The following is a 14,043-nucleotide window of genomic DNA, read 5'->3' as shown; positions in this document are numbered from 1 at the left end:
TCTCTCAAAAGAGAAACATCTTTGAAAATAAAGCTAGACACTTCAGTATTTAAAATATATTTCTGTATTAAACATCAAATAAAAATATATTTAAAATAATGAAACATGCCATTCTACTTATTGTCGAAGTGTTTTACATAAAGTGATGAACAATCATCCAGTGAAAACAAAAAAGATTGATGCTGTCTATTTTATTCATGCCTTAATATGTTCACATTGTTAAAATGCTTGTAATTTATTAAAGATACAACTACAATAAAAACTACACACTACCACTATAAGTAATATTAACGGCGACAGAAAGAAAATGCATGGTTTTGTAACATGAAACACAAAAACTCACAAAGGTTTTCAAAAACTGGAAGCAAAACTTTATGCAATACTCTACTAAATGTGGAGTGCAGAGTTTATAGGTCATGTTAGACTCAAACAATACAGAAAGAGTGGAAAACAAAAGCATGAATTAGTGTCACAGTAAAGGAGTACTAGCTTCTACACATGCAGTTGTTTCAGCTAAAACCACTAGGAAAGATGACTACTTCTAACCATGGATCATCCATTGTTTAGTTTCTTACCAAATGGGGAGGGTGAGTTCTCAACCTGGAAAGTGCATAAATCAAGACCTACAGGACCCAAACCAGATAAAATGGATGATTATAACATGAAAACAAAAAAAAGTAAAGAAAAAGCTGCATGCTGAAAAAGCTACGCAGGTATGACAGACAACAGAAGGTTTTTTTTTTTCTCTCTCTTAAGGAGCAAAGCAAAGAGCCAGGTTAAAAAAAAAATGTTGAAGAGGTTGAGTCGTTTTTTTGTAGAAGACAAAATCACCTCAAACCAAGGTGTTCTTAAGATACGAAAATCCTGTCTGAAATCACCTACAGCACAACCTAGAATACAACAACTACATCTATAGTAAAGAGAAAAAAAAGAACACAAATACCAGAGAGACCTTATAAACATACATACCTGAATGATCTCCAGACTTGACCAAATCATCAGAAAGTATTCCGAGAATATCATCATCAGTGTTTAAGACCTCAGAAAGATCAGCCAAGGGATCGTCAGTGCTACCTGTAGAAGATGCAAAGTAAAATTAACCGGTTTGTGGCATTTTTGTGCTTAAACATGACTCTGGTGATGTATGATAGCTTGAGCTATAGACTCAAACACAGGTTTACCAGGCTATACTGGCCCTCCTCGTGTGCCATGCACTGCAGGTTACACTGAAGTGGGAATCAAGTCATCATCCCCTCCCCACTCAGTACTGTAGCCATGTTCACGTTTAAATTGATTAGTATTTCTGGAGCATAATAAAAGCGATAAATCAGTCGTGCAGAAGAAAGACTGGCTTTTTTTTTTTTTAAAGAACCTTTTTTTAGGTTTTAGGAAAAAAAAGATCTAACGAGAACTCAACATCTAAGACACAAAGGCCCACGAATTTAAGAATCAACAAATGTGTTTGGTGAAGGAGACAGCTCACAGCAAGTGTACGGGAAATATTAAAAAAAAAGAAAAAAGAAAAAAGAAAATTATCAGTATTCTTCTCTTACCACCACTATCTTTCCTAACACTATAGAGCAACCAGTTACTACACCCTGATACGGAAAGAAAATATAACAGTAAGAAGTAGTAGTAAGTAAATGGAAACTGGAGCTGCTATTTTTACGATCAGAAGTCCTGAAGAAATGAGAACAACTGGAGGTAGAAATGTCATGTTTGTTTGCAATCTAGCAAAAACTAGTCTGATCCTAGCAATAAATTATGGAATATTAAATAATAATTCTGGATATGATTATCTTCTTGACATCCTATTCACTAGGGTGAAGCAACTCCAAACGACCCATCTGGTTTTATTAACTAGGTTTTAGGATGATTACAGACATGCAATGTTTAAAGAAAATTATTTGACAAACAAAAAGAAATTGAGAAAAATATTTAAAAAAAAACCTGCAAATTATCATGACCACATGAGAAATCACCACAAAAACAAACATGAAGAGAAGGTAAAACACACAAATATGCATATAATTAACAGAGAAAAGGTATTAATACAAATCTCATACAGTATACAATATGGAAAACCAATATGGGCAGGTAAAAGGGACCAGAAATTCAAAGGGCAAACGTATTTCATAGATATATGGGTATCTTTCCCACTGCTCCTACCCAGCTTCCCCAGAAAAGTATTTCTAGCTTAATTGCGAGGCCTGGTGCCAAGGATTTAATTATATCACGAGGCTATTTTCCAATCTGCTAAACTTTACAGTGATTTAAAAGTTCCTTTTGTTCTTCAGAGACGACTCTTTTCCCTCCAACCGTCAGTAAAAGTCAAAATGAAAATTCACTTTACTACGTTTGTTCTTCATTTTTATCCTCTATAACACAGAGGAAATGATACCATATTAATTAAATAGTATCTTATGTTTGCCACTTAGTTAGGTCAATCAATGTGTCAGCATACAATGCTCTGTTAACAAAATATATATAAATAATGCAGCTCTTACTAGTATTAGGAAGAGTACTTAAAGGTATCTCCAAACCACGTATCACTTTGTGTGTGTCCTTATTTTAGTTGTGGACTTGGTAAAAAGGACTATGAAATTTAAGGTTTTAAACACAAGCTAGTTGTTTGGGGTTTTTTTTGATACACATTCTTCCTGGCAGTTTGGTCAAACACAATCATGCAAGTCAGTAAGTTGCACCAGGCACCATGCCGTGGTGTTAAGGTCTTCACTTGGCTGACAGGCAAAGAACAGACTTGAGCTGTCTTCTAACTTTTCTGAGCTCCTGCCTGAAGGTGGACAAGTAGCAGGGAGAAAAAAGCCCTTATGAGGGAAGTACCAAGACCATATCAGCATCCTTCAATATGCTATGGTGCTTTCCTCCACAGCCTTTAGTAATGTGCTTGGGAAGAGTCCCTAAGAAGTCAACTTCTAAAGCGAACCCAAATACATTGAGTAAGTAGCAAGAAAAGACTCAGGTGTAGAGATGTACAACTGAAGCGTTTACCGCCCATAGTTACCAAATGATTGTGAATAAATTCAGGCTTCAAGTTTTAAGGCTTCTAACTGTTAAGGCAATCAGGTTCTGTAATGGCCTTCCGATGAGACTGGTGGGTTGCAAAAAAGCCAACTGCTATCAAGATTGATCTGGTTAAGTCTATAAAAAGACAGTGTTGGTGATAGCAGGGGGGTAGACTCTATGATCCACAAGCTTCATGTAAGACATCTGAAGTAAAGTGTTTTTTTTTTCAGTTTTAATTCAATGGATGCTAAATATTATCTTGGAAATAACCAAATCCCTTTTATTCAGCTGCTCCAGATCGGAATCAATAGCCAGTTGACATCTGTGCCAAACAAATAGCTCAATACTGCTCATTAATTTGACTCTTCAGAATAGAGATGAAAACTAAGACAAAGCAAGAAGGAAAATTACTTGCTTATAATGCTGGATCTCTAACAGAGCAGGGTTCTACTGCTACCTCGTGATCCTGATTCCTCCGATGCATTTAGTTTTATTTATTTATTACAAGAGTAAAAACGCCTCTCCCAGGGCTGCAGCCACCCTAATGTGTTTAATCACAGACTGACGTATCTAGTTTTAAGATGTCCCAGTAGCAATGGAATTAGCTGCGCAGGGACGCAGATGACTCCTCTCTTTTTGTTTAAGAAGAATTTCCTTAGCATTCTCGAGACCCTACTGAAATAGACGACTTTTTCAGCATCTCCAGGAAAAAAAAATAAATACTGAATATAGCCTATTTTATACACAAAGAAAGTTCACATTTTCAGAACCTTGCCAAGAGGCCTTTTTTTAAAATTTTGATGAGGCACACTCAGGTCAAGGCTCTCAGGAGTGACACAGAGCCCCCACATCACCCAGGATGTATCAGATCACAACCCCAGATCACAGAGGATGTACAGATCATGGTCAACACCTTCATCGTTAACCAGTCAGCAGCCAGGAGACTCTGGAGACCTGGTGCTCTGTGCTCCCGGTGAGCAAGCCTTTGCACTCTGCTCTAGCAGCTCTCTTTTAAATGATTCTAAGGTTTGACCCCATACACCGCAGCAGTGTGCCACTAATGTCATAAAACCATGGCAGAGGTGAGTCTTACAATCAAAAATACAAATTGCAACCTCTTTGCTAGATCGAAATCAGAACTGGCAGCCTAAAGCTCACTTTAATCACCGTTACTAGTAACCGACAGTGAAGAATGGACTCTAAAAACCCTCTTCTGTCTGGCTCTGCCAATCACCATCACTACTGCAATCTTGTCTGGCAAACGCTTTGGCTACTCTTAACCAAGCTCTAAGAATAAACAGTCACAGCATGTCACTGCGGTGCATTGTCAATTCATTAGCAGACTGAACACATCACTGTTAAAACTCCCTAGCAGTCCTGTGTACATGTGGAAAAGCAAAACAGACCTACTAAATTCCTCCTAAGATGCTTAAGAGCTCTTTGGAAGAAGAACAAGCATATCTAACCCTTATTGCTGGGTTTAATCAATTGAGTTTGCATGAGAAGAACATCTTCCTTGTGGGAAAGACCTACCCAGTTAAGCAAGGATTCTCACAGGAGTTAGCAATCCTGGTTACAACTGGCACTGTAGGAAAGTAACACAGTAATGACATGCTCCTACCACCTCCGGGTGCAGTGAACAAAGCAGGTCTGTATCAAACTGATGGAAATAGCACAGGTGCTCTCGGACACTGCTCTCATCACCAGCTCCTCTGCAATACTAGCCAGAAGGGAAGATCTGACTGCTGCTAGCTCGATAATTAGCAAATTTAGCAAGGTCTCCATCAATCAGATTGAATCTGGCTCTGTCAGACATGTGGATGCTATTGTGGAAATAACTGTCTCCCACATGGTCACAGCAAAAGAGTAAAGAAAAATTGCACTGGAACTGATCGATGTTGGCAGATGACTTCACCCGCTGGCTCTCCAACTACAACAAACAGCTCCGTCTGGACACAATTTTGGCCTGAAATCTTAACGGTAGGGAGACAATTGTTGAGAACATTCCTATGGCCAGAAAACACTGTCCTTTTAGACTCTCATATAAAATGGGAAAGACAGGAGGTTATCCACTGAAGCTGTTGAAGTAATTCATTTATTTCCTAATAACCACCCCTTTACAATTTATTTCTGCATAGAAGAAGAGGAAATGATGAAGTTTTACAACTTTGCTGGTTCATAAAGAGCTTAAAAAAATAATCCTTTCCACTTTGGAAAAAGACATTATACTAAGTTTCAACAGTTTTAAAACCTTCCTTATACTACCATAATACATAAACATTAATGATTTTAATCATGCAGTTTGAGATGCCAGCTTAGACTTCAAATCTGTGGTTCCTGAAAGAAGGCTGGGGTGAGAAAATGTCTGTGTGACTATTTTCTTGTAGTGTTGGAACCGATGGAATACAGAACTTGAAACACTCCATTTGCAGTGGTTTCCCCTTAAGGGGAAGTTAACCTTTGTATTCTCCATTACTCACAATTTCAACTGTATAACAATCAATGTTTAATTATAATGTAGCCTTTTGCTTTTCATTTAGCAGATTTTCACCGAGTAACGATCACAAATAAGTGATCTTTCTGCAAAAGACTCTCTGGGCATAGGAAACTGTGTTAGTGTATGTCAACATTTTTAGATGGAGAAAGTGAAGATGAGCTGAAACACAAGTAACAAATTAACCAATATAAACAAGATATAGAAACAGTTTTTAAAAAGTTCAGGATAGTAAGACACCTCCAGCTAACAGCATATCCAAGACACAAAGGGAAAAAAAAGAAGTGGAACAGACAATAAGGTTTTTGTTTTTAATTGCTCCTTTGTGTGAAGCTGCCCTTTCAGCAGCATGTATAACCCTCTGGCTACTTGCAAAACTCCCAATAATATCTCCAGCAAAGTTTTGCAACGGAAAGCAAAACCAAAAGATCGCCTAGGGGCTACAAACTGTACCTTGAAAGGGCACTCATGTTCAGGAAGGGCATGGTGAACTAAGAGGAGGAGAGGAGACTGGTAACCTAAAATAATCTAAAACATTAAAGAAGATAGAAGTTGGCTGATACTTATCCAACTAACATTCAGAACACTACTAAAAACGCCTTTTAATCTGAGGGTTTTTTTGTATTCTCCTATGAGAGATCTGTATGAGCATTCTCAGACGGAATTCATTTTCATGAATTTTACAGACACGGATGTTACAGTCGAGGAGTGTCAGATTTTGTATTAAGTTCCAATTGCCAAGCCATCCACTGCTCTTGCTGCAACAAGTAAAGCCCTGGAGCTAGATGTCACTGATTATAAATGTAACTTAACCTCACAAGAGCACTTGACATACAGAATGCTGGAAAATACATCAGTCTACACTCTGAAAGTGTGGAAGAGCCCCATTTACAACAAAAACAAACTACTGGATTATCACTAACTTTAGCTTTGTATACCTTGAGGTCCCAGTTTTGCCTGAGCTGGAGTGGAGGTTGAGCTACGAAGTGGGTCTGATGAAGGATCCAGGAAATTGGTGGTCAGATTTGTTTTACATGAGAGTGGAAGTGATTCTTCAGGCAAATTATCGAGGCTCATCTTGTTTTGTCTACTGGTATCTAGCAGATCTTTCCCAAAGAAAGCTTCCTGCAAAGAGGACAAAATGATTCAATATAGAAGAACAGTCTATCTACTGAAAAGGTTACACACGCTGCAAAGTTAAAATGAAAACCCCAATGATTACTAGAAATGTAAAATTACAGTCTCAGTCCCATACCTCTCTGGGTATGGCATCATCTTCTCCAGACTATGAGGCATGGATACAACTGATATATAGCTTACCTGAGGTAGCTACGTAACTCCCTTAAATTCACATCTTAAATTATATAGAAAAACCTCCATGTCTTCTTACATATATTCAGCATAGACAGTGTACCAATACAGTGCTATTAAAAAAACATATGAATCTCAAAGAAGTTATTCAGTATTTCTTCTTGCACAAAAATGAGAGCTGAAGAAGGGGAAAGCTACTGAACAACTCGATAAAAGCCATGAAAAAGTTAATGAAAAATACTCCAGCTCACTGTGGTCCAAGTTCTGGAATGATTAAATGCTGCATTGCAGTTAGTACAAAATCGTCCTAAGGGAGAACTGCAGTAACAAAATACCTAAAGCTATTTAAAATACTATTCACAGCCACCACTCACCTAAACCTGAGCACTTGAGTTATTTGACAAGAGCCTATCAAATCGAGTTTTACTCATCGCCTAACAACTTTTCCTGTTTTCATGTAGTCTTTAAAACCTCGATTTAGGACATAGTGTCTAGAAATAAAGCTGTAGACTGATTTTTATTATCAGTTATTCCTATGAATTATTCTGTTCTATGTGACGAATATGTGCAGTAAGAAAAAGCATTTGTTCTTATTAATACAAAGGGAATTTTGCTGAAGTATTTTCTTTCCAACTCACTTCTCCACTTGTGAAATACAAATTATTTTTAGACAGATTGCTCCGCCTCTGTCAATTTTGCTTTCAGTCCTGACATAGTTTATGCCATGAAGTTTGGTAAATATCTACAAAATAAGGTTTTCATGAAAAAGGTGGCTGAGAAGAAGAACAAAACAAATAATGTTCTTGGTGAGAGAAAGATACAAACCAGCTGGTTTATAAACCAGGTGAGGATAGGTAAGCTGGTCAATCAACATTAACATCTTGGTTATTATCCACATTCCTGAAGATCAAGTGCTACCTCTCTTAGCTCTGGGGACATCACGTTAGTAATGGTCAGTAGAAGAGCAGGGATTATTGTGGTGGGGAGATGCAGAGCATATAGAAAGATGAATCTACGGAAAAACCTTCCCCTATGAAATCATGTTCTACAATCTTCTGTAAAGAAAAGGTAGTATTTAGAGGAAATGGAATGATCAAACTAAGACATCTTACACCGCTGAATGTAGTACACAAGATGACAAGCTGAAAATGTCATGTGTCAGTTTACAAAGAAAACAAAGAATTTATTTTTCCTCTCTCTCAGAACAAGAAGCCTAAACACTGAAGAGATTTAACGTAACATACATATTTCTCTACAAAGTAACAAACTTTTCCTACAGAAAACACATTACATTTGAATGATAAATTGGGAATCAGAAAAGAAGCATTTATGGTTTAAATGACCTATGAACTAAGAAACACGAAGATCAGTTTTTAAAATGTATTTACTCAGAAAGTATACCGATAGTTTTACCTGCAAGTAGACAGGAAAAGTTTCTTCAAGTTTATTCTTCTTTTTCCTGTAACGCTTTTTAATTTTCTCAGTACTTTCAGAAGCTGGGGTAGACTCCTCAACTGGAGTGTCTGGCAACTGTTCTGTCCAACCTGAAAAATAGCATTCAGGCACAAATAAATAAAATGTTCTGTGTCTTGCTCAAAATGTACAGGGCTAGCATGCCTAACACACCTTACTACCTATTTATGTGCATGAGTTTATTATTCTGAATATCACTGTAGACACATTCTGAAGGTGGCTTTTTGTCAGCTGTGAACCTGGTCACCTGGGTTCAGGAAGGCAGAAATGCCATCTGCGATACTAGCCACATCATGATCTTGCCGTACTTCATTAGCTTTAGATAGACCTTTAACTTTTCTATCTCTAAGCCAACCTAGGAATTTGGTCATTTGAGAGAAGTTATAGCTGGCATTCAACCAGATATTTGCAAGAGAATTCTACTGAAGTACTGTGTCTAGAATCAACACTGTTGAGCTACACATTAATCACCCTTCAATTTATAAACTAATTTTTCTCAAAGTGAAAGCACAAACCATTTTTTAAAATCTGAAAAATGACTTGTACAAATAATGAACAGGCCAGAAAAAGAAATCTATAAAGAAGCCCTTCAAGAAAAATTACACATTTATTCAGCTATCATATATGAAGCTGCACAGCATTTTTTCCTAACAAACGCAAAAGCACAGTGTGCTAATCAATCATTTAATACTTTATTTTGACAGACCAGTGAAAACACTAGAGGTAAAGAGCTAAACTTTTTAAGTCCTTCACTTCTCCCTTGCCAAAGCTAACTACATGAAGTTAATGTCCCTGGGAAGTTATTTAAGAAACTACATTACGTAGTAAAATTTGCCATGCTTTATACTACAGTCATCTCTTGCACCACATTCAGAGGGCACCGAGCAGACTGAGGCTCACCGACCCTGTGACCCCTGTGCTGGTCAAGAGTGAGCTTTTGCAGAAAAAGGGAGTGGGACATGACAAGAATAGCAAACAACTTTGTAAGGCTGATGAGCACTGGCAGCTGAGGAGCAGGCTCTCAGCAAGCTATGATGATTTACAACATACAAAGACATTCTGAGTTATTTTTTTCTTAACAAGCAATTGTGCCTGAGCAAGTAGAGAAACTCAGCTGTTTAACTGAAAAATACTTAAAAATACTGCTTTTTAACAATTTGCGTTATACTGGTACACAGAATGGGTAGTTAACTTTTCTTTAACTTACAGGAGAAGATCCCTACATACAAACTGAAAAACGTTAAAGCAAAGTTTTTCAACACTATCTGAAACAATCTAGTATACCACACCAAAACAGTATTTACAAAGCAGAAAAACATAGCTATAACATTAACATATTGAAGAAAAAGCAAGGACTTTTTCTGAACTGGGGACCCAAATACAATACTGGGTTGCACTGCTAACAGAAACATTTGTTGACTTCAAAAAGTAGTTCTACAAACACAAGCAAGGACAAAATTATTAGTAATATAAGTTGGTAACTTGTATTATTTTTTACTGCATTAACCATGAACAACAAAAATAACAGCTAAGTTTCTGCACTTACCTTCATCTCTGCCAGGCAACTGCTCAGAAACAGATCCAGAAGAATCTTTCCTGGAGAGAGATCTTTTAGTCTTCCCCTGCCCTGTACGACTTCTTTGACGTACCATAAATCCACCAATACCTAACAAGAAAAAAAAATTCAGTATAGCAATTAAAACTGTGCTTTATAGCAAGAACGAGAGGCAAGACTATTCTGCAGGTAAATTGGACAACTGCATCTGCAGAGGTCTAAGAAGAAATCTGATATACTTGATGAATTTTCATTTCTTAATTTTGATGCCTCAGTGGGTATGTATGTAATTATCAAAATGGATCAGAATTTTAGGACTTCAATACATCCACAAGAAGATTAAATCACCAAACCTGGCAACTTTCAGATGCTGTTTTTTTCCTCCCTTGGCAAGCTGATGAATTGCTAAAATTAATCAATCTACTAAATGAAACCTATTAAAGAACATTAAAGGGTCATAAGAAACTACAAATTGCTCTGGAGAGCCCACCACTCCAAACGACGGTACTAAAGATGGATGTATTACAAAATAAAAAGGTAATTAACCAACATTATACTGCCTGAAACTCCAGAATCCTTCACCAAAGATTGACTGCAGTGTTCCTGGTCCCTTACAGTTGGTGTATAGGTATGTAAATGCATCAGACTCAGGTTTGTTTCATTTTTCAGGGAAATTGTTGGCTGCAGAAAACTAACAGATGGCTGCGCAACTCATGATCCAAAATCACTCTGAGCAAATGAAGCTCTCTCCTCTTGAGGACCCGTCAGTGGAAATAAATGGCTTATTGAAGTGTATTACTTGTTGAGAAACAGGAAATCTCTGTTAAGCGCTGTGGGTTTGTACCACGATCTCAACGTGGAACGCAAAACACCCATGGGCATGACCTGCTGAGTGCTGGGTTGGGGCTCTTCCTCGGCATTTTGGGAAATGACACGGGGAGGGAAAATGGTGGTACAGATTTGTTTAGCTACTGATAGAGAAGCAAGAGAAATTGGACCATGTTGTAGCTCCTGCTTCCTTTCTCTGTTCTCCTCCCCTGCTATCTTCATAATCAGAGGATATGGCCCATTACAACAAGAAGGATGGGCGTGACTGGCAAAAACAGTATTTGTGACGGCAAAGACTACAATCGGCTTATTATCCACAGTAGTGGGAGGCTGCGTAATGAAAAACAAAACCACCATGTAACACAGACACCGAGGCATACTGAGGGGTGTGATGTAGGGGCTCTTCAAAAAGCCAGACTTTATCTAAGCAGAGCTTATTAACTCGGGTTCAGTATTAGCCCTAATAGATCAGAGCCAATTCCTCCTGAGTCACTCACGTATCTAGCTTTTTGTGCCTGGAGACAGCTCAAGTGCTTCTGCATCGAGGATACACAGTTATTCTATAGTCAGGATAATAAAGAATCGACACCACTGATAAAGTAAAATAAAATAATTCATCCAGTAACTGCATTCATTAAAATTCATCTGCAAATGTTTAGTAAATTACTCCTAACAACTAGTTCAGAAATTATGTAAAATACTGGCAAAAAGTTCCCTGAAGTTCATATATTGCCAGATGTATATAAATACATGCACACACACACAAACTGTATTCCTTCAGTTATATAATTACAGTACATTTTCCTATCAAGTTAAAAATCAGTAAAAAAGTATAGATTTGAACTACAAACCAACAACTGGCAACGCTTTACTGCAAGCGTATGGCTGTGCAGCAGCCTTTGGAAAAGTATGTTGGTAAGAGAACTAAAAAAATATTTTAACCATAACAGAAAACAATGCTAAAATCAGCAGATAGCTTAGAACAATCAGAACTCTTTTTCTATATATTTTTTAATAATACAGAAAAAAGCCTTAAAACAAGCAAGTGACACAATCATATAACTTATTCATCCTACCAGGTCTGTATGGTTTTCGCTTTCTTTTCTTAATCCCATCAGCTCCTTCTGCCACTTTGGTATCATCATCCACAGCCTCCCGTTCTGGGCTGGAATCTGATTTTCCATCACAGTCCATAAGATCACCCTCTGCAGAAAAAAATGCAGTGGTAAGTTCAACTGGAAAAAGGAAGGAAGACATTTTTTTAAAATGTCTACATCTGAATGGTTTCTCAGAAATTGATTGAAAATAACAGATTTTTCAGACAGGTGATAGAAAGCTACACCCTTTAGACACTTTTGAGAAACCCACCCTAACCGTACACAATGATCTGGTATATACGTTTATTTCCTGTGAGGTTATGTCTACCCAAAACCAGAGAATAAATGCTATCGTTGCTGTATGTGGATCCTGACATTGTCTTCCCCATGGAAAATCCTCTCAGAATCCTGTGCAGCATGTTCTAAGTCCCTGAGCAATTTCTAACAATACATAGAGGAATATGAATACCATCTACCATGCAAGATATGCTCTGTTTACCTTCCCCTAAATTCTGTTTGGGAGAGTTTGTTTTTATTGAGAAGACAGACTGAAAAAATGCAGCCTACACTTGGAAGGTAAATATATAATGACTCTTAGTTTGGAGGGTTCTTGACTTGAAGCTGTGTGACTGACTGAAAGCAGATTTATTTATTCAGAGGAGTTTGATTTATATAGCAGAAAATTCAGCCCAAGGAATTAGTCAGCCTTGAAGATGAAGACCACAATTTTGAGTTTATATTCTGTGGGAACACAGGGTGAAACCAGATGTAAAGTACAATGGCATTAAAAAGTCTTCGGTGTTGAAAAGAGACCGAGTTAATTCTGTTCCTGATAGCCCCAAAGAGTCAATACAATAATGACCTTACATCTTCATTTTACTGTAAAGCTTTTGAAACATCTAGACTAAACATACTCTTGTCCCTGGAAAGAGACCAGAATTCAGATTCTCTGCCTTGTACTTTCACACACATTTGTTAGGAGGAGAAATATTGTTTATGAAACATGCCCTGTAGCCTGTTCGGTTCTACTGCAGACAGAGCTGGACTCTCAAACCACTTCAGCTGCAGTACAACTACAACAACCCTTGCTCTTTTCAGGGCTTGGTCCCTGACCTAACTTTTCATAGAACGGTTTGGGTTGCAATGGACCTCAGAGCCCATCTAATCCCAACCCCTTGCCATGGGCAGGGACCCCTCCCAGCAGCCCAGGCTGCCCCCAGCCCCATCCAGCCTGGCCTTGGGCACTGCCAGGGATGGGGCAGCCACAGCTCCTCTGGGCAGCCTGGGCCAGGGCCTCACCACCCTCTGAGTGAAGGATTTCTCCACAGTGTCTAACCTAAATCTCACCTTTTTTAGTTTAAAGCCATTTCCCCTTGTCCTATCCCTACACCCCCTGACCAAGAGCCCCTCCCCAGCTCTCCTGCAGCCCCCTTTAGGCCCTGGCAGGCCGCTGTGAGGTCTCCCTGGGGCCTTCTCCTCTCCAGGCCGAACAACCCCAACTCCCTCAGCCTGTCTTTGTAGGAAAGCTGCTCCAGCCTCTGATCACCTTTGAGGCCCTCCTCTGGACTTGCTCCAACAGGTCTCTGTCCTTCTTCTGTTGGGGGCCCCAGACCTGGATGCAGCACTCCAGGTGGGGTCTCACAAGAGATGATGGAGAGGGAGAATCCCCTCCCTCAATGTGATGGCCACACTTATTTTGATGCAGCCGAAGATACGACTGGCTTTCTGAGCTGCAAGTGCACACTGTCAGCTCATGTCCAATTTTTCATCCACCAGTACCAAGACCTTCTCCACAGGGCTGTTCTCCATCCATCCATCTCCCAGGCTGTGCTCATGTCTGGGACTGCCCTGAGCCAGGTGCAGCACCTTGCACTTGGCCTTGTTGAACTTCCTGAGGTTCACATGGGCCCACTTCTCCAGCCTGTCCAGACCCCTCTGGCTGGCATCCCTTCCGTCTGTCGCGTCAACTGCACACTCCGCTTGGTGTCATCCACATCATTCGTGTTTACCTGGCATTACTACACTATGTCGCACTGATCAAAGCAGTGGCATAGCCTTATTCAGCCTGATGCCCCCACAAAACCTTCGGACACCCAAAGAACTGGCACCAATCCACCCTACAGAGCACACGTAGTTCTGTCTGGAGCTTCCAGGAAACCCAGACCATTTACCACGTATGTGCTGTGCAGTTACAGTCACATATGTGAGCGTGCTCTAACTCTTGATGCCTAAGACAAACATCTGTGGAACATGCAAAT

The 14,043-nt window shown here is 39.0% G+C and overlaps 1 protein-coding gene across 7 annotated transcripts in view; it reads right to left on the bottom strand.

Moving 5' to 3' along the window:
* Positions 1-14,043, bottom strand: part of KMT2C (lysine methyltransferase 2C) — a 197,637-nt gene that overhangs the window by 41,821 nt on the left and 141,773 nt on the right. For 5 of the 7 annotated variants that reach the window (XM_083824638.1, XM_083824639.1, XM_083824637.1 and 2 more), the window contains 6 exons: positions 11,765-11,893; positions 9,852-9,971; positions 8,246-8,376; positions 6,460-6,646; positions 970-1,074; positions 576-623 (listed from right to left, as the gene is read on the bottom strand). In XM_083824638.1, the coding sequence (XP_083680764.1) occupies positions 576-623; positions 970-1,074; positions 6,460-6,646; positions 8,246-8,376; positions 9,852-9,971; positions 11,765-11,893 (720 nt within the window). The remainder of the gene's footprint in view (positions 1-575; positions 624-969; positions 1,075-6,459; positions 6,647-8,245; positions 8,377-9,851; positions 9,972-11,764; positions 11,894-14,043) is intronic. The other 2 variants (XM_083824640.1, XM_083824643.1) reach the window with 1 other exon arrangement.

The sequence above is a fragment of the Anser anser genome (assembly GCF_964211835.1).
Source record: "Anser anser genome assembly, chromosome: 2".
In the NCBI taxonomy this organism is placed as follows: Eukaryota; Metazoa; Chordata; class Aves; order Anseriformes; family Anatidae; genus Anser; species Anser anser.
Note: the sequence above shows the minus strand (reverse complement) of the source record. Positions and strands in the feature narration are given on the sequence as shown.